This window comes from Lissotriton vulgaris, chromosome 8 (assembly GCF_964263255.1).
Source record: "Lissotriton vulgaris chromosome 8, aLisVul1.2, whole genome shotgun sequence".
In the NCBI taxonomy this organism is placed as follows: Eukaryota; Metazoa; Chordata; class Amphibia; order Caudata; family Salamandridae; genus Lissotriton; species Lissotriton vulgaris.
Genome location: NC_141696.1, coordinates 356,369,147 through 356,390,994, shown reverse-complemented (window position 1 = coordinate 356,390,994; position 21,848 = coordinate 356,369,147). Strand labels below are relative to the sequence as shown.

General features: G+C 45.1%; 1 protein-coding gene across 10 annotated transcripts in view; it reads right to left on the bottom strand.

Moving 5' to 3' along the window:
• CASK (calcium/calmodulin dependent serine protein kinase) overlaps positions 1 to 21,848 on the bottom strand; it is a 1,261,401-nt gene that overhangs the window by 511,681 nt on the left and 727,872 nt on the right. For 6 of the 10 annotated variants that reach the window (XM_086934110.1, XM_086934111.1, XM_086934113.1 and 3 more), the window contains exon 11: positions 3,379 to 3,396. The exons of the other annotated variants lie outside the window; for them this stretch is intronic. In XM_086934110.1, coding sequence (XP_086790236.1) covers positions 3,379 to 3,396 — 18 coding nt within the window. The remainder of the gene's footprint in view (positions 1 to 3,378; positions 3,397 to 21,848) is intronic. 10 annotated transcript variants of the gene reach the window in all.

Genomic DNA, 21,848 nt, shown 5'->3' with positions numbered 1-21,848 from the left:
GGCTGGCACAGTTTATCTGCACCTGTGATTCCCTTCTGATGTGTTGATCTTAGAATACACATAGTGTTTTTTCACCCAAACTGGTGTGGTCTCTTTTTGTAGTGGGCCTCGTGTGTTGCTTGTGTGTGCTGCATGGATGCTTTACACATTTTCTCCGGAGTTTGGCCCGCCCGCTCTGCACCACGCTACCCCATTTCTAACAGCCACAGAAGAAGCGATGGCTCTGTCCAGTGAGTTAGTTGTACCCAACCCACATCGAACAGTGAACTTTTCTACATCTCGCTTGTCCGTGATAGCTTGGAAGAGTGTGCCCCAAAGTTCATAAGGGGCCAAAGGCAGAATTTGCGCAACTGTATCCCACACAGTATGGGAACTACGACCCAGTAAGCATGTGGTGTTCACGATCATAGTGCCAGGCTGGGGGAAGAAAAAATCCTCTTACTGAAAGTATCCAGCCTTTTGGATTCCCTATCATGTAGTGTGGTAGGGAACGCGCCTGTATTGATTTGGGAAATTGAAGCCTGGACCACCAGGCTGGCTCTCAAGGGTGGGATGCTGAGGAAGGCAGGCTGAGTCACTGGGTGAGGAACGATGGTGGTGAGAGATAGCCCTGTGCACAGGAGTGCCTTTGCTGGCTTGGCCCAGTCTCCCATCAGGACATAGTGAGGTCTTTGTTGAAGGGAAGTAAGGCTTCTGATGGGGATACCCCGGGTTGAAGCACCACCGTCAAAATGCTTGTTTTGACCTGAACTGTGGGCAGCTGTAGGTCCATGACCTCAGCCGCTCCCAAGACCACTATCGCGAAGGAAGCCACTTCCTCCACAGCTAATGTGGGAGAAGAGAGGAGGCCAGTGTCTAGTGTGGTATCCAGACCACTGGCATACGCCAGGTCCTCACACCAGTTTTATGAGCCATTGACTCTGCTATGGCTTTAGTATAAGAATAAGGATCCTCAGAACCCCTGCCCTTCAGTGTAATAAGGGCTCTGTCTCCAATTCAGGCTGTGTGGGTGTGGGCCTGGTCGGTGCCGGAAGCGATGTCATGCGTCGCTGGTCCAGCTCCATATTGGAGTCAGTAATCATGATGGGTTTAGTGCCCCTGATGGGCGCCAGCGTCTACGGGAACTGCGCCACTGGAACAGTCCCCGGAGGTCGCAAAGTTCTAGCTGTTGCTGATCCAGATCCACCAATGGATCCCAAGGGGTGCCAAGAGAAAACTTACCAGCGAAGCTCCAGTTGAAGACCCTAACGAACCCATGGGAGCCAACAGCGCTCCAGATGGCTTAGACCACCCAAAAATGAGACTCATGGCCTCACAACTCTCCAAGTTAGGCTGAGGTTGATCCGGCAAATTCGGGGAAGCAGGGAATAAATCCAATTTCTGATGCCGGATGCACAGGGACCGACTGCGAGCAGGGTTGGGATTTCGGGCGTCATTAATGGGTACGCTGAAGAGTGGGAGCGACAAGGGGAAAATGAAGATCGCTTTGACTTCTTCTTGTGGGACTTACCAGAAGAAATCCTGGAGCAGTATGAGGACTGTTGCATACGACTCTTGGAGCAGACCAAGACCTCTCATCGCATGCAAACAGGACCTGGAGCAGCACAGAGAGGTGAGACGAGCAACCAGAAGCTTCAAGGCCCGTAATCAAATGGTATTCTGATTCATAGTCTCACACTCTATTCATGTTGCAGAGTTGTTGCCTTTTCCAAGACACCACAGCCAGACTAAGTGGGGGGTGGGGTATTGGATATGTCTGTCACTGACATCAATCAATGGCAGGCTCCATAAGGTTTGTAGCCAGTGGGCTTTTTTGGGGACACTGTTAAAAAAAATAGAAAGAAAAGGCACTATTTGTCCACAAGAAGGTCGACGTCAGTCATAAAATCACTGAAGGGAGCTTGATCCGAACTGAGGGCACGGAAGAGAAGGAACTGAGGTAGGTGCGCTGGGGTGACACCTATATAGGCACTGTGCTTGTCAATTTCAGCGTGGACAACGCCACATGGAGCCAAACGACACCACCTACCAGCACACAAAGTGGGTTGTTGAAAACATTTCGGGATCCAGTCTGATGCCTGGGAAATATTTTAAAGTAAGGAATCTGTGGCTAAAAGGTCCTATCCGATAAAAGCCATTTTTTGTACAACTGTAGAAGACGCTGTTGGTACCTCAAAAAAGGGTCTATATTTCTACAGCAACATAATCTATACCTGCAGTAATCTACCATCCATAGGTCAGTTTATTCTGAGCATTGGTATATTGACTTGGTTTGGGCACAGCATAGACATAATTTCTTGAAACACACAACAGAGCTGTGTGGGTCACAACTTGGGTCCCCTGCCCTGATGCTCAGATACAACATAGTTCTGAATTCCATGCAACAATCCTGGATAAAGTTTGCACCTTTCAACTTCAAATTACCCCCAGAAAGAAAGATACTTGCCCTCTAGTTTTTACTCTGTGCTCAATTTATAAGTTTAAAAACTGTGCCGCTGAGAAGTTTCTCAAAATCCTCTACAATTAGAGAGCGAAAAAGGCCCTCACACAATCCAGATGACAAGTTAGGTACCAAACATCTCTCTGAGGCATGTTGACTTTTTACCACTGGATAAAGACACGCATATCACCTATAATTTTGTTTAGGTTACTTGAACACAAAAATAAGCTTCCCGTGGAGGGGGGGGGATATTTTGTAAAAAAGTTTCTTCAAATGGCACGACGAAATCCCATCATAGTGCACTATTGGGGGAATAAAACTGTTTTTTTCCACTTCGTACAACATTCCACAATTATCGCATTGAGGAAACTTATTCGTGAGGGGTCGCAGTACAAAAAAAACAAATATTAAATAAAAGCACTGCTGGTTGTCAAGCAGCGGAAACTGGGAAGTGCCTCCTCCGGATGGTCATCAATGGATCACTGCTGTCAGCAAACGACTTCCCACAGTGAGCCACTTAGGGTTTTTGTGCAGCCCTGAATATCCATATGTGACTACCTGTAGTTAAGCCCATGACGTGTTTGTATACAGATGCTTATAAATGTTACATACTGAAAACAGATATTTGTTGAAAATGCGAGCACCACATGCAAAACTTTGTGCCATTGCAAAATAATAAAACACACAGGAAAATACACGTATTGGCGTGTGCTACTTGAACATATACTGTGTATGTGACAAATGGCTTACACAAAAAATATTATGGGCACTTTAAATAACATTTAACACCACAAGCCCCAGTATGTATGCGGGCACATGAAAACGTTTAGTTTCAGGATAATATTACAATTTCATTTCTGTAAGGTGCATTATGGTTAACAAACGCAAAGCATAGCATTCTAAGCCGAGGAACAAGAGGAAATAAAAGGGATACCTACTTTCTGCTGCTAGAAGTCCTAGTAGGAAGGCAGCGTTGGGACAAACAACAAACAGCGTGAAGATATAAAAAGCAGCAAGTAGAAAACATGCAGCCAAGCACTATCCACACAGCAGAAACACTCGTATACATTTGCAGAGCTGTGTAACATTTCTTACTCCTGCTAGTCACGAGTATTTGCAGTCACTTGAATTAAAAAAATACTTGCCTTAAAGGCGATTCGCTGTAATGGAAGGAGGTGCACGTCTAACATCCATCTTAGACATAAAGCAGAAACGACTTCTGGTCGTGCACGATGTGTGGCCTAGATGCATTCTGGTACTTGAAGGCCCATTACTTTTCAACATAATTTACATAAGTGAAATAGATTTCAATCACGAAAACCTTATTTGCTTCCAAGTATAACCTTTGACCTACGGGTTTGCTGTTCTGCGGCTCTTTAGAATAGTTTCAGTGCCCCATGCCAGGTGTAACGCTGATGCTACTTACTATATCAAGTACAGTAACATACCCCAGAGAAGGACTGGGCCTTGCGCCAGCAGTTCAATCATGGTGAGGGGCGGAGGGCAAGAAATTTACACAATCTTATGCAGCGAGCCACAGTTTCAAGCAGATGTATACCTTCTAGATGACCTGATTCCAAGGTGGCCTTGAATAGGCTGCTCAAAGGCTACCCAAGTTGGAAAGTAGCAAGGAAGGCACAGAGTATGACAAGGTGGAATGCGAGAAAAGCAGAATCCAGCCCACGACCAGCAGCAGTTAAAGAAACTCTCACTCTGACCTTATGCCAGGGTGAGAAGGGCACCCGCGGCTGTGATTTATCAACACAGCAGGAAACGGAGCCCCACTTTGCGCCTGTTACAGGGCTCAGGTCCTAAAATAGTTGGATACTTAATTTCTAAGTATCGTTCTCATAGAAATTGAAGCAGAAATAATCCCAATATACAAACAAGCATTTGCATTGCAATAGGTCTCGCATTTGCGAGAGTTGGAGCTGTTGGCATTGTAAATGACAATGCCTTTTATTTATGCGTTTGAAAACCTGCGAGCTGTGCGTAAACAAGCACTTTGTACTTATAGCCCTTGCTTATGAGAAGCAAAGCTGACAGTCATCTTTTACTGACAGCCTTGCTTCTCGTAAGCAAGGACTATATGTACAAAGTGCGTGTTTATGCGCCGCTTACAGGTTTTCAAAACAAATTAATAAAAGGAATTGTCATTTACAATCCCAATAGCTCCAACTCTCGCAAATGCAAGACCTTTTGCATTGCAAATGCTTGTTTACGGAAGCCTGTGGCTTAAATAATGATGAAGTGATACACGAGAAAAACAGTTTACCCTTTTTTTCCATTCTGCCTCTCATAATCTTTTATAACATTGGGAGCTCCGATATGTACAGAATTGCCAGATTCTGCAGTTCCTCGAAAGGAAAATGCAAGCCTGCTACAACAAAAAAGCAGAGGTAAGCGCGAATATGCGGCCATTTTGAAAGAAGTTCTAAGTCATGGTCTCCCTTAGCGATTCAGATCATGGCTCTTACTTTAAATAATTCTCTAAGGGCCTGTAACGGACGTACACCGTCCGATACTCCATCGATGTGCACTTTCAATAAAAGGGGTCACGAATCTCACCTTGACTACATCATGGTGGAAACAAGGATGTGGTCTAAGGTCATCGATTTTAGAGTAATCCCTAGGGTCGACAGCGACCATAATGCACTATGGCTGGAGATGGCCTTCCCAGGCCCAAAGGAATTTTCAACCCCAGAAATGCATGATCCAGGTGAAGGGATGACACTTTCAAATAATAGACGCAGGGTAAAGTGGGGTAAAATAGTGGAATCCCAAGATTAACTTGCTAAACTGTACAATTTAGTCCTCCCCCCGACTTCTGGAGGTCGAAACTTTAATTACCCAGCAGACACCCCCAGATTTTAATGGGGAATCACCGCATATCCACCTGGACTTGGTTTCTGACCTGGCAGAGGTTTTCAATCCCCAGGTACCCATTAGGAAGAATAGAGTACCAGTTTTATCGGGGTATAATTCAGCCTGCAGAAAGGCTAAGTCCGAGCTGATTACGGCAGTAAAGTCTGGGACTAATAAACCCAAAATTCGTGAATTAAGACTGCACTATAAAGAAGTAATAGCTCATGCAAAGAGTGATTGGGACCTGGATAGGTGGTCTAACTTAACCTCTGCCTTGGACTCAAGGGATGCACGCAGATTTTGGTCACTCGTCAACATAGGCTCGGGGGAACCAAAATCAGCAATAGAGCCTAATATCGACGCATCAGTGTGGGAATCACACTTCAAAGTTTTATATTCAGATGAACAGGTTGAGGATAGTATGGCAGGACCCGTACTTTTAAATGCTCAGGATGAGGCCCTAGAGTTCACCTTGGGGAGGTGTCTCACGCAATAGGGAAACTTGCAGTGGGTAAGGCTCCGGGACTTGATAAACTCCCTGGGGACCTTTTTAGGCATCAACCAGGGTTTTGGGGCCCTTACCTGCTCATTCTTTTTAACGCAATTCTGAGAGGCATGGAAGTCCCCTGTACTTGGCTGGGAGCAGAGATAATCCCGATTTATAAGAAGGGTTCTCCTCTGCTCCCAGCCAACTACAGGCCCATCAGTCTCATTGACGTCCCGCAAAAAATCAGATCCTGGGCAGTGTGAGGTTGGAAAAGGTCATGACATTCCAGTATCTTGGGGGTTACACTCCATGAAAATCTCTCCTGGCGACCTCAACAAGTTAAATTCGAACTGAAATTATCACAGTCGGCGGGTGGTATTTCTAAAGTCTCAAATACATAGACGTTCAAGCCAGTGAGCCCAGCCCTGGAGATTTACAAGACCCAAGCAAGGGCTGCGGCTCTCTATGGCGGGGAGCTTTGGGGCCATTCATCTGGGTCAGCAATTCCTAAGACAGAAGCAAAATTTATTAGAAGGTTGCTGACACTTCCTCAAAGTACCCCGCTACTCCCCCTAAGGCTAGATCTGGGACTGTCACCTATACAAGACGAGCTAGCATTAAAGCTGCTCAGGTTTTGGCGTTGGCTATGGGTAACGACAGATCTGCTAAACTATAGGCAAGAGCTGAAGCAGATATTAAGTTACAATAGAGCAGGCAAAATTCCCTGGCTGGCGTTTATAAAGCGCAAACTTTTAAGTCTAGGTTTGCCTGATGATATGTGGAACAATCGGAAAGGGGTTGTTTCGAGGTATCACGCAAATCTCTCACCAGGATTTACAAGGGAAAAAAATTGAACTCAGTTGTTTGTGCCTCTAATCCTGGCACCTTGACTAATTCTTTTTTAGCTTTCAAAAATTCTAACTTCTTTGAGGATTTTATGGATGTTGTTTTCCCGATTTTAGCAAGGAAACTTTTTATTCAATGGAGATACGGGACTTTATCACTTAAAGCTTTTACCAGCAAATGGTCAGCCTCCACTAATAAATCTGGTCCTGGATGTAGCTGTGACGTAGAGGATGAACTTCAGGTGCTCTTCTTCTGTCCAGCTTACACCAAATCCAGAAAGTATTGGCTGGTACCACTTTGCAAAAACGTAGGTTTCAAAAACTGTTCACATGCTTTTAGAATCCTAAAGACTGACACATCAAGTTCTATTGTATATTCACTTTTCAAGTATTTGTTAGCTATGTGGTCCAAGCGACGCCAATTAACTGATATTGAATGCTAAGGTTTAAAATACTCCGAACTTTTTTACTGCCTTACGATTAATATGTGTATAATGAATTTCATGGTGTCTATCTAATGAATTTTATATTTTATCTCTTTTTATCATCGTTTACCTTGTACTCTTTTATGGCCTAAATGACCGAAATAAAGAATTTTTTAATTGAATTGAAAGAAGTTCTATGTTTTAAACAACGTGGCACTTAAAAAAGATATTCCTCAAAATAAATCTGAAATATTAAGAGAAGAAACTGAAGATTTCATTGCATGCATAGCAACACATATTTGGCCTTTACTAGTAGCGATCTTTCACACATTCATGGTTTAATGCATTTAAAATAACGTTGCAGGAGAAAACCCTAAAGTAAACAACGTTTACTAGAACTACAATAAACAAATGGTGAATGGGGTGGAGAGTTATTTAATTTCATAATCGTTACGCCATTCACCCCAAATGTGTTCCATAGCAATATGGTCGAATGTTTAGCACTATACCCAACTTTAAATAGCTGAGTTATGCACAAAGTGCTATTCGCAAGGGCAATCCCGTCTGCTGCAGCCAGTGCCCCGAGGAAGTGATTGGAGTTAAAGACTTCCAGGACCGGTTTGCAGTCCTGCACAAGAATAGTGGCCACCTTGATGGGGTTGTTTTAATTTACGTTGGCAGAAGCTTCTTTAGTAGACCACGTCCCCAAAATGTATTCAAATTGCATTCATATAACGCTTACTACAGTCAGACAGTTCACAACAATTTAAGGTAGTAAATAAGTATACAGGCCAATATGAGGATAATTGCAATCAAGGTCGTCAACGTTTTTTTGTTTTACATTCATAGCTGCTAAGTTTGCAAAATGCTAATGTGTGACATTTCAATTGTTTCAGTTTACTTATGAGTGACATTCAGCAAGAGTGACACTTTCTCACGAATAAACCAAGCATTTCAGTCTATGGAAAGAGATAAATAACAGAAATAAGGCCCTTTTGGCCAATAAGAAGCTATAAAGAAATCTTGAAATTGCTGCAGGACTTGTTAATTGTAAAGTGACTTACCTACTGCCCATTACTAAGATGATAGTTAATCCGAGCAGTACATTATCATATTTCAGGATAGCAAAAGGCTTGACTTTTACAACAGCATAGGGCTTGAATTTACCGCACAGATGATCATTTGTCGCAATTAAAATAATTTACAATCATTACATGCAAAATGTAATGTCCAAGTTTTAACGTAGTAATCCCATACTGCTTTTCTCAAAAGGTTTTTTTTTTTGGCATTTATAAAAACAGAAGTTTTGCATTACAAAACAAAACGGACTGCTGGATTGTATTAGGCTATGATTAGCAGATGCTTTGCATGACACACCCATAAATCCATACAATGGAATAGATATATAATGTTTTTAGAGCGAAATTAGTACTTTCCCAGAGGCCAAAGAAAAGATAAAAAGCAGATCCTGTTTTTGTAATGAAGTCAGTGCTGGCCTCACTCACCTGACAGTGCGCCCAGAAGTACTTCCCCAAAGGAGTGTCTGTCACAAGCTGAGAGAGGCAGCTGCCAAGCTAGAGCGCCTTTCGCGGACAGGAATGGACAGGGGAGGTGGAACACCAGGCTACATCAGGCCAGGGCTGTGATTATAGCTGCTATTAGGAACAGGTTTGCAGTTTGTGATGAATCTTCATATGGTCAATATAGGCAACTCACCCAACACGAGTTGTTTTCTTATCAAATTTTTTTTCTCTTTCTTCCGACAGAGGTTACAGCCTCGCCATCGTTAGAAGCAGCAACAGGCTGCGGGTTCTTGCTTCAGCTTGGGGAATATGTATTAGCATATAAATAGCCTTTGGTGGCTGCCTGATTCTGCTACTTTGCAGTTCAATGTGACATCTGAATGCACTTAGCAAAGAATGTTCTGGAGATGGGGGGAGGGGGCGACAAAAGGAGGCGTAATATGCAGCTTTCTAAGAAGGATGACTTTTATTAAAAAGATTGTCCCCGCTCTTTTTTCGGCAATCCGGGATCTTTTCAAGGCCCAAATTGCACACTCCACACTGACACAATTGGGACGCCACTTCTGGTTGACAGAACAGATCTTCACCTGCACACTCTCAAAAAGGTTGTCAATACAATAGTGCATTAAAAATCCAACAATAACAGAGGCTTAAACTGTGACTCCCAGGATACACAGTGGCGTAACACAACTTAAAATAAAAGGAAAGTGGCAAGTTAAGAAAGCAAAAGAGGGGAATAAAGAAAGTGAATGCGCATTATGCGCGTGGTGGGAGCGTGTGAGCGAGAGGTGGAAGCGTGCGAGGCAGAGAGGACACGCCATGTGCGTGCACATCGCCTGTCCGTGCGTGCACATGGTTTGTCTCCCTTCGCGCACCAAACCGACAACAATAGCCGAGAACAAGGCGAAGCAGCGCATGCGCTGCGTTCACTAGGTGAGACCTAAAAAGGAGAAAAATCGATGCCTGGCAATTATAGACCTCTACACCTCATAGATTCCATACAAAAGGTGGTGGCTTGTCCAGGCCAAGATCCAAATATGGATGGACGAAAACTCCATCATTAGCTACCTTCAGGCAGGCTTTCAGGCACACAAGTACAATTGACCAGGTGTTTCGCTTTGTTATTTTACATTGGCGAACAGTAGTCCTCAGCAAAGGCAGCACCTTGTCCCAAAGCTTACACTATGGGAGGTACTGAAAGCAATGAAGATGCCACTAGATTTGCTCTCCCTTATTGCCAGTCTCCACTAGGGCAACTTTGGACATATCCAATGGGGGGGGGGGCGCAGGGAGACAATACAGATCCCTTCCCAGTACGCAATGGCGTCCGCCAGGGATGTCTGTTAGCTCCCACACTATTCTCCCTCTTCATCAATTGAGTAGAAAATTGTTTGGCTGCCACCCATACTGACGCTCTGGATTTAGCCAGCAGAAGGATCCAGGTTTTAATGTTCGCAGATGATACTTTGATCAGCTCTAAAACTCCAAGAGGCTTACAATATGTATAGCGAAGATATGAAGAATGTTGTCTTCTTCGAGGCCTAAAAATTAATGCTGACAAGAATAAGTTGATGACTTTTTACCAACATCGATCTTTCAAGGGCAGAATATTTATGAACGGGCTCCTCGAGCATGTCGATGCATTTGTCTATTTGGGCATCAAATTACAGAAGGACATGAGTTGGAAGTTGCATGTTGATGCTATGGCATTAAAACACAGACAGTCTGTGGGCATTTTAAGTAAGGAATTTAGAACTTCCCTGACAAGACCACTTAGCCCAGTACTTCAAATCTAGAACATCAAAGTGGTGCACTCAGCCCTTTACGGTGCTGAGCTCTGGGGCCTAGAAAAACTGCTGCAGCTAATTGTTGCTGAGAATACATTCTTTCCTGCGATAACCAGTCTACCGCGAAGCACAAAGACTGTTCCCCAGGAACAATCTAGGTAGGGACACTATAGTATACCTCACCAGGTTACGGCCTTTTCTATACTAACATAGGTTATGTTGTACACTGGAACTGATAGTTTATGCTGAGGGTTTAAGGAACGGTATTGATGCAGACCAATTCTAGAAGATCAGCTGGCTGAGAAATCTGAAGGTTCTTTTTTATGGAATGGGCCTTGCACATCTGTGGGATAGCCCCATTGATTCTTTGTTCCCGACAAAAGTCAAGCTCAAAGACACATATTGGGAGACGATCACACGTGAAGAGTGTAGGTGCCACGGTTCCATTTCACTCACAGTACTCTTCCTCCAGATCAAATCTCACCCAAATCTCGAGCTGTATTGGGATGCTTTTACAAAGCCTCTGGACCGGAAACTGTATTTCCAATTTAGATCAGGGACCCTACCCTTAGTATCACATGTACTGTTTGTATGCCCTGCATAGCATATGCCAGCCCACGCAAAGCATGGTTAGAGCAAACCTGCAAAAACATGGGTACAAGATCGTGTATCACAGCTCTCTGTATTTCTCTGTACAGATCCGTCACTCAGGTATGCCATTCTGATAATTTGTGCGCAACAAACTACGCCTGAAACCTGAAATAGGGACTCATCCATATCCATGTATGTGCACTTGGCCATATGTGAAGTGTGGGCTCCAACTTGCTCATTTATGCCTTCCTTGTAATCAATGAAGATCTTCTGTAAATATTGCTTTTTTATATCCATTCACCCATGAACTAAATGCCTTTGTTATATTGGGATTTCTGATGACTGCCTTGTTACTTTTCACAATTTTTTGCATTCAAGTTTTATCTTTATACTGTTTTTAACCTTTTATCGGTAACGCTTTTATGACATGTACTGTTGAATAAAGCATCTTTTGATCGATTGATTATTCAAAAAATTAACCTCCCTATTTCTTTGTTGACAGCTACCTTAGTTGGTTTTAAGTAGCTTCTTGCCTTGAGTACCCTCTGCCATCTTTGCCATCATGGAGTATCTGCTGTTGATTCAGTGCCCCGCTCCTGTAACTCCCCGTTGCCTTCTGCAAAGATGCGTATAAGAAGTAGGGTTACCAACCAGGGTCTTCCATCTTAATTTCCTTTTGGGTACTCATCTTCCGAGAACAGGACCCTCTAGAACAGTTCCTTCACAGTGTAGTATTTCTTTCCTTGGTTTGCCATTATTCTGGGAGGTCATCAGCAAGTGCACTAACTGCTAAGGATGGGTGACCCACAGACCCTTTTCTCAAAGGGACGCAGTGATATGGTGATTGGTATATATCACAAGACGGAGGTAGCTATGCTTCCATTCCCCAAGTTCATGTCTTCTATGAGCTTTTTCACCTATTGGCAAAAGGGAGTTGCAAGGTACTTTCAAGGCTGATATCTGTTCAGGGTTGTCCCCATCTTACTTCTCCAGTCCACTAAGAAGTCGTCGTCACAGGTCATTGACAAGGCCAGACCGTGCCATTCAGGGGAAGCAGTGTTCAGCAACTTGTGCTAGTACCCGTTTATCTGCTTCACTCTAGCGAAGCCCCCACAACACCTCTGCACCCTATGACTGACCATCCTGGGTTCACCTCCAGTGCCCTGAAGGCCCCCTGCATCTGACGTCTATTTTTTGAAATTACAGAGCTGTGGGTGCTGCTAGTCAGTGTTTTGTCTTTGGCTTCTTCTTGTGGTTGTGTGGTCACGGGCCCCTAGGGGGCCTTTGGACTCTTTCACAGGGCAAATAGATCCAGTCTGACTGGAATTTAGAAGAAATGTTAATAAAGCATCTCTCGGTCAGAATAGTTTAGAAAGGAGAAAAATGCTAATGGTTTGGCCAAATATAAGAAAAATATTTTTGGCATTAATTGCTTTCTGATTTCTTATCTCCCCTTGTTTCCCTCTTCCCTGTAACATGTAATTCGCATAATCCTTTATAATGGACAACTACAATAATACCTGTTGAGACATTGTTATATGGTATATACTATCCACCCATATCTCGACTGTGTTTATGGGTACCATCCTGTAGTATGTCACCCCATTTTTTTTCTGAGGCATTATGTCAATTGTAGACATCTCCAAACCAATTCAAGACAACCCAAATTCCATCTTTTCATGATATAACATTTCCAGGCCTTCCTCGTGGCTTACCTTTCCGTTTTGGTGGTGACTATCTCCCATTTTGCCCACATTGGGACTTTGCTCCTATACTCATTTACTTATTTCTTCATATTGGTGCTCCATAAGAATATTTGGGGTTATGCTCAGAAGATTTTACACTCTACCCCAAATGTTTCAATTGTTACTTAGCATTGGGCGTTTACTGTCCTCTCATCACTCATGTAGCACTCCTAGTTTGATCTTTGAGAGTACAGCCTTTATCCTGACCTAACTAGCAGTCTTTACACTTCAACTATAATTTGAATATATTGCGCCTGTTGGTGCGCTAAATAATAAAGCTCCATGTTCGACATCCTTAGCCAACCACTTTCCGCTGAGGTGTACAACTTTGACAATTTGAGTGGTCTCATACAGATCCCAAAAACTCTTAATACAAATACTGATAGTTTAAAGTACTCCCCAAAAACACCTTCGTTGGAATCATACCAAAGACAGTTCAATTGTGACGCTAATATTTTCATGATTTGTACTCTTCCCTCATATAGAAACCACTTTGTTGTTCCAGATCTGTAAAATTACTGTTTTGGCTTCATAGCAGCACATTTTCCACTTTATTTCACAGTTATTTCATGGTCCTGGAAACCCACTTTATTCCTCCAACAGTGAAGGCGTCCTTACCTAGTGTGCTTCCAGTGGTAACTTTGTATATTGTCCAAGGGAACTCATTCTGGAACATTCTGAAAATTCTCTGAATGTATCCATCAATGCAACCAATGATGACTGATGATCTTCCATAAATATCAATATATTATCCGCACATAGCAGTAATTTTACTTTACCACCGTTGGTCTATTTCCGCCAATTTGAATGTTATTCGATATATTAATGGCCAGTGCTTAAAGGCTAGCAAAAACAACAGAGGCTTTGTGCCCTTGGAGACAAAAGAAGGTTCTGATAAGTTTGCCCTTCACTTTTAGTTGGCTGTCTGGGTATGGTACAACATATACATTTTTTCATTAACCGTTCAAATAAAACAAAGTTTATGAGCATCTGCAAGAGTCTGTCATTCAATTCTTCCAAACTATTTCTGTGCCAAGCTATACTCCTATTTAGGATCCATCTCATTTATGTTGCTCAAAAAGATGTGCGAGAACAGCCTCATGCTTTTGTGGCAACCATCCCACAACAAAATCCACCTGGTTTAACTGAATGTAGTCCCGTATTATCAAAGCCAATCTTTTGGCCAATATCTTAATTTCTATATTAACGAGATTGGCTTCTAATTGGCAACTTAGGACTTGATTACAAGTGGCGCTTTAAACTACAATCCCTGCGCAAACATTTGTATGCACTGGTGTTAAACAGGTGCACAAAATATAGGGCTTATCGTTAAACCTGAGCAGGTAAAATGTGCTGAATTAAACAAGGGTAATTACCAGGAAATGCAGATTTTGGTGCACTAAACCACAAAATCGGCATGTTATTTGCCAAAGACTCGGAATATGCGTAATAATGGTGCCTGATCAATTCTAAACACCTTGGTGTCAGACTTTTATTGGATGTAATAATTATCGCATCCAATTGGGCCTACATGTAATCAGGTCTCAAGTGTGGTCTTGGCCCAGTTTTGGCAGTACCATGATAATTGTCTGGTTGAACTTTCTTCAACACTCCAACCTCAGTTTCTCAAAACAACATGAGCAATATTAGTTTAATGTTCCAATACGTTTTATACAATCTCGCTGGGAAGCCATCTCCCCCTGGCGCTATACTTTTTAGTTGTCAGATTTAAAACTTCTAGTTCCACCTTTGGTAGTCCCTAAATTCCACACACTTTTAAATGTATAATAGTTTCTGGTAATAGAAAGCAAATTCCTAGAGAATGTTTCGGCCTTTAGCAATTCTACTGCTTCTATTACAAAGGCAGAGGTGGAATATTGTGTAGTACAAAAAAAAGTTGAGGCTGTGCTACACAGACTGCATATCTGCTACCAGGAAGTGCACATGCGGTAATTGCAACATTAATACCGTCCAGGAATATCAGGAGTTGTCTGGAGCACACATGAGTATTACACGAACATTATAGAACGTTATATTATTGTGACATTTATTGATATATTGGTGCATTAAGAAACGATACAAAAGAAAACAAGTTACTTACCTGTAACTTTGGTTCCCCAGTATTGGTAACTTTCATAGATTCCCATGCTTTGTATCATTCCCCGTCGTCGGACTGGGAGTCTCGGTAATAAAAAATATCATAGTAGTAGGTACAAAAGAGAAAGGAAAGGCCTAGGCCTCATTCCCTTTTGTAACATATCAGCCTCTTTTTGTAAAAGAGACCAAACTCTAGGCGTCAGCCAATCAGAAGAGCCTCACCCTTAGAACCTTCCTGAAGGAACCTCAGAGCCTCAGATTTTCGTAGCCGTAGAGTGCTAGACACCATACCTGCTGAAGGCTGAGCTTTCCCCGGGGAGGTGGGTGGGCGCATTGGAATCTATGAAAGTTACCAATACTGGGGAACCAAAGTTACAGGTGTGTAACTTGTTTTCTTGCCCCAGTATTGGAACTTTCATAGATTCCCATGCATTGTATCAGAATAGCAAGCAGTAAAACATCATAAACACATTTTGTAAAGCAGTACATTATCACATTAGCAAGAAATTACAAAATGTGTCACCCATGGAAGGTGGGATAGAAAAGAAAGCTCACCCATCACTTGAAGAGGTTTCTCAGGACAGCTTGGCCCACAGCCGCATCATCCTGCTGCAAGGATTCTAAGCAATAATGCTTAGTGAACGTGTGTACGCTGCTCCAGGTAGCAGCCCTGCAGATGTCCTTGACATGTACCCCCGCAAAGAGGGCCGAAGAAGAAGCCACCGACCTTGTCGAGTGAGCGCGGATCTTGCCCACCAGAGGTTTTCCTGCTAACTGGTGGCAATGCAGAATGGCACTTGAAATCCATCTCGAGATCCCCTGTTTGGACAGGGGGAGACCCTTGCTTGGACCGCCGAAGGCAATGAATAATTGCGAAGATTTCCTAAAGTCCTTGGTGCGGTCTATGTAGAACTTTAGACATCGTTGCAAATCCAGAGTGTGCAATGTCTTTTCTGCTGGAGTGACTGGGTTCGGAAAAAACGTTTTAAGTATGACTGGTTCATTTAGATGAAAGTCAGTGGGGACTTTTGGAATGAACTTTGGGTTCGTCCTTAAGATGGTAGTGTTCTTTTTGAATTGCAAAAATGGTTCTTGGATAGTCAGGGCCTGTTTTTCCCCTACTCGCCTCGCTGACGTGAGGGCCAAGAGTAGAGCTAACTTCCACGATAAGAACTTTAGGTCTGAGCGGTGAATCGGCTCAAAAGGTCCTTTCATTAGCTGAGCCAGGACTAAGTTCAGATGCCACGTTGGAGGAGGAGATCGCACTGGTGGATAAACCCTGAACAGGCCTTTGAGGAATTGCTTGACAATTCTCGCAGACCACAAAGAAGGACCCGAGTCCGCCCTTCTGAATCTCGAAATCGCCGCTAAATGAACCTTGATGGTAGAATGGGACAGATTAGACTTAGCTAGTGAGAGTAGGTAAGGCAGGAGCTGATGAGGTTGTGACATGAAAGGATCAATCTTTTCTTTATTGCACCAAATACAAAATCTCTTCCACTTTAATCTGTATGTTTTGTTCGTGGACGGAGCCCTCGCCTGAGAGAGGATGTCTTTGACCTCCGTGGAAAGTGGGACATTCATGTATTCTCGCTGGTCAGGAGCCATGCGGTCAGGTGCAACGACCTTGGGTCTGGATGCCAAACTTGCCCTCCGGACATTGCCAAGAGATCCGCAACGTCCTCTAGCGTTATCGGAGGTACCAGCGATAGCAGATGTAGTTCGGTGTACCAGAATTGTCTTGGCCATGCCGGGGCTATTAGGATGAGTCTGCATGGTTCCGTTTTCATCTTCCTGATGAGTCGAGGAAGCAGGGGGATCGGTGGAAATGCATAGAGGAACCTCCCCGTCCAGGCTATCGACAGGGCATTGCCCAACGAGTCTTGGTGATGGAACCTGCTGGCGTAGGCTGGACACTTTCTGTTGGTTGGAGTTGCAAAAAGGTCCACCTCTGGTGTGCCCCATTGTTGAAAGATTAGATCCAGAACTTGTTGCTTCAGCTCCCACTCGTGAGTGACTGAGGTGAGTCTGCTCAGTCTGTCTGCGCCTTCGTTGAGCACTCCTGGTAAGTGCTCCGCCCTCAGAGAAATTCCGTGAAGAATCGTCCATTCCAGAATCTGCTGAGCCTCTCGTGACAAGGGAAGTGATCTGGTCCCTCCCTCCTTGTTCACATAATGCATAGCCGTGGTGTTGTCTGTCCTGACTAGCACCTGTGAACCCCGGAGACGCGGAAGAAAGGCTTGAAGGGCCAGCCTTATTGCTCTCAGCTCCAACAGGTTGATGTGTAACTTTTGGTCGCTTGGGGACCAATGGCCGCTGACCTGCAGGTCCTGCATCACGGCTCCCCATCCCTCCAATGACGCATCCGTCGTCAGTACGTGAGGTGATGGAACGCTTGCGAAGGATAGACCTCGGCATAAGTTCTGTTGATTTGACCACCAACACACTGCGTCTTTCATGTTTCGAGTGACCAGCACTTTGTCGTCGAACGATCCGTGCACTTGTTGCCACTGGAGGTCCAGTTGCTCCTGCAGGGGGCGCATCCGGAGCCTGCAGTGCGGGATCAGGGGGATACAGGATGACATTACCCCCAGCAGCGACTTGTAGCTGCGTACAGAAAGACACTTTTTTCTTTGAAGGTTTCCTGCTAGTGTCTGCAGTTTCTGAATTCTCTCTTGAGTCGGAAAGGCTTTGGAAAGCTGTGAATCCAGCATTGCTCCGAGGAACCGAGCTCTCTGTGACGGCAGCAGCGTGGACTTGTCTCTGTTCAAGGTGAGACCCAGATTGTGGAACAGAGTGGTGCAAGCCTGCACCGCGTCCTGCGCTAATGTTTTGGTTGGGGCCTTCAGTAACCAATCGTCCAGGTAAGGGAAGACCTGGAAGTGATGTTTTCGCAGGAATGCTGCGACAGGTGCCAGCACCTTCGTAAAAATCCTTGGAGCAGAGCGAAGGCCGAACGGCAAGACTCTGAATTGAAAATGGCTCTTGGCTACTGTGAAGCGCAGGAACCTTCTGTGCGCTGGGTGAATTGGGACATGGAAGTACGCGTCCTCCAGATCGAGTGTGGCCATATAATCCCCCGGGTTGATCATCTTCAAAACATCCTGCAGGGACACCATCCTGAAGGATAGGGAGATGAGATAGGCATTTAGCTCCCTGAGGTCGAGGATGGGACGCCATTTCTCTCGCGTTTTCCTCACCAGGAAGAACCTGGAGTAGAAGCCCTGGCCCCGTTGATTGGAGGGGACCGGTTCCACCGCTCCCTTGCGGAGCATCTGTTGAACCTCTAGTCGTAGGAGATGAAGATGACGCGATGGTATGGATGATGGGGGGTCTGGGTGGAGGGACTTCCGTAAACTCTAAAGTATGTCCTCGTTTGATTATGTTGAGCACCCAACGGTCCGATGTAATTTGGGACCAATTCAGAAGGAATTTTGACACCCTGCCTCCAACTGATGATCTCTTGGAGGAGGGAACAGTAGGCAGAGCCAGGAGGCCGCTATTGGCGTTTAGATGAGTCCTGTCCACGGGCAGCCTGCTTGCCCTTATTGTATGGCCGTGTATAACCAGAGGACTGGCCCTGTCTCTGCTGGTAGGATTGGCGATTCGGTTGGTATCCAGAGCTGGTCGAAGAGTAGCGCTGTTGTTGGTATGCGCCCCTGTAAGTGCCACCTCTGCCTCTTGTGCCCCTAAAAGGAGTTTTGCGGTACTGGAGCGTTCCCAACGATCTAGCCGTCTCTGTGTCCTTTTTTATCTCCTGAAGTGTGTCGTCGATTAGTTTGCCGAAGAGTGCCTCGCCATCAAACGGAAGATCCAGGACCTTATTTTGGATTTCTGGTCTAAACCACGTCGCTTTTAGCCACCCCTGGCGCCTTAACACTGCCGCTCCTGCCAAAGCTCTAAAGGACGTAGTGGCAATGTCCATGGCACAATCTATGATCTCCATGGAGACCGCTTCACCTTCTTGCAAGGTCTTCTTGGCTTCCAGCCCCGATTCTGGAGGAAGTTGATCCAAATAGGGAGCTATATCGCACCACAACTGGCGATCATATCGTCGCAGTATCGCCAAAGCATTGGCTGCGCGAACCAGAAGGCTAGCGATGGATGAAAATCTCTTGCCTGTGCTATCCAACCGACGTCCATACTTATCAGGAGGGGCCGTTAAGGGTGCAGAAGGGTTCCGTGACTTCCTTTGCGCTGCCTGTGAGATTACAGAGTCCGGTCTGGGATGACCTGTCAGGGCAGCCGGTCCATCCTCCGGCGCTTTATACTTCTTGTCAAGGCGCGGTAGCACAGGGACTACCGTGGCTGGGTTTTTCATGGTCTTTAACCCCTCCTCCCATATATGGTCCACAATCGGAATGGACCTCGTAGACTTACGGTGAGTGTCTTTAAAGTCATACAAGAAACAATCCGTTGTTTGCGCAGGCAAGACCAACTTAAATCGGCCGGCTGCACGTTCCATCAGTTGGTGAAAACTACCAATGTCAGCAGGAGGAGAATCGCCTAGGTCCTGGTGTGGCGATGCCTGATCCGGGTGGACGTAATCATTGTATTCATCTCCATCCTGATCCGAGTCCGGACGATTATCGGAAGACACATACGTGTCATTATTATGATCCCTATCCGGATCATCTGCTGGATCAGACGGAGTCTGGGGCAGTGGCCGCTGTGGTTGAAGAGGAGACTGCACCGGGTGCATAGGTGGGACAATTAAAGAGTGGTCCCTAACTGGAGTTGATGGAATAGATCTTCTCGGAGCTGGGCGCTCAGCCTTGGATTTATAGTCATGCAACATCTTGTGCAGGTCATGTAGGAAGGACGTCGGGACTGAAACCATGCCCTGTGATTCATAGTCCCTTGGCTCATCAGTTTGTGGGTAGTAACCGCCACCCTGTTCATATGCTTCCTCCGAGTCAGTTTCTTGACTTTTAATGAGTAGTTGCGAAGGGCTATTCGCATAATCAAAGCCATCCTGACCGTCTCCCTCAGAGTCCTCCTGGTCTAACAACAGTGTGGGAGGCAATGACGGCACTCTTCTTGGGGACGTCATTTCAGGCGTGATCCTCGTAAGAGAAATCGTTACCCTCCTCTCTGCAGCCAATATTGTAGGCTGCTCCGTCGGTGCCGGTGAAATCCTCGTCGACGAGATAGGAATGGAGGAAGTCGTCGTCGACGCCACCGACGACGAGCCCGCCGTCGATGTTGAAATCGTTGTCGTCGTTGAAGCACTCGTCGACGACATGACCGTCGTCGACACCGTCGTCGACACCATCGTCGACGGCGTCGTCGTCGATGTGCCCGTCGTCGACGACGTCGTCGTCGGTATCGCCGTCGTCGCCACCGCCGTCGACGGCTTCTTCGTCGACGATGTCTTCACCTTCGTCGACGATGTCGTCGGCATATTGTCCGTCGACGCTGCAGTCGTCGAGGTCTTCTTCGACGACGACGGCGCCTTAGCCGTCGACGCTCCCGTCGACGAGCCCGTCGAGGGAACCAATTGGATCTTGGGCTTCATTTTCGTCGTCGACGGAGCCACCGTCGACGATGTCTTCGTCGTAGAGGACTTGGAACTCCTCTCAGAAGAATGTGAAGAGGGTTTCTTGAAGGCTGGGTCTGTCTTCTCACCCTTAGGAGGCGAAACCAATTCCGTCTTGCCCCACCCACTGCGGTGGGGGGAACCTCCTGAACCCCGGCCATCAGACTCACTGGGGGTCTTCCTTGAAGCCTTAGAGCGGCGCCCAGTAGAGGAAGAGGGGGAACCTCTACCCCTTTTCACTGACCTTTTAGAAGAAGCGCAGGACACTGATTCCTCCTCATCACTGGAAACTCCATGTTTCCTCTCCTTCTGCCTCTGCAACCATGTCAGAAGCCGTCCAGCACGATCTCTCAAGGTCTTGGTGGAGAGAGTGCGGCAAATGCGACAGTCCTCTGCCTTGTGATCAGGATACAGGCAGTAAATGCAATCCTTGTGTTTGTCTTCCACAAACAGCCTCTTCTTACCACAGGTGGAACAGGGTTTAAAAAGGGCTTTTTTCTTCTCAACTTCAGCCATCTTGATGAAGAAAGGTGTTTCCTGAAGAATCTGAAGAAATATCTATATAAATGAGTTCAAAAGAGTAGAAATAGAGCAGAGCTCAATGGAGACTCCCTAGCACAACGTGCGGTAGAAAATCTGAGGCTCTGAGGTTCCTTCAGGAAGGTTCTAAGGGTGAGGCTCTTCTGATTGGCTGACGCCTAGAGTTTGGTCTCTTTTACAAAAAGAGGCTGATATGTTACAAAAGGGAATGAGGCCTAGGCCTTTCCTTTCTCTTTTGTACCTACTACTATGATATTTTTTATTACCGAGACTCCCAGTCCGACGACGGGGAATGATACAAAGCATGGGAATCTATGAAAGTTCCAATACTGGGGCAACGATGATTTACGTTCAATGTACAGAAACAGAATATATTGCAAAGCACGTTTTAGCAACTGTTTTACAGCAGCAAGGCAACGTATGTTGCATACAAAGTACAGAGAATTCAATGTGCTGTTAGAATACTATATAGTTGTTTCTGCATTTTGGAAATCATTCTTTGATACATTGAAACATGATGGATACGGCCAACACACGTTCTGCCAGATTGACTTCTTCAAAGGCATCAATGATTTCAATCCCTAAATCAAAGATAGCAACATAAAAACTACAGAAAAGACCCACCGGGGTATTCAGTCAAGCCTCCTACACAAACACACAAGAACTGAAAAACAAAATTAGATTGTAATATAATATCGAGCCATTTACCAGTCTTGTTTACAGAGCAGAAACAATAGAGTAAAACAATGAGTCCCTGCACAAGGGCCTCTGGGCTAGGGGAAAACTGTAAGCCGTTAAAGAGTAGAGCATTATTAATATGCCAAAGACTGTCACAGTGAAAGTTATATTAGAAGCTGCAATAGTTGTAAAAGGGGAGAATTTACTGAGCTTACAATTTCAAAGGTACGCCTGTAGACAGAAATTACAGCAATTGTATGCAAACACATAAGAAATACGACAATGC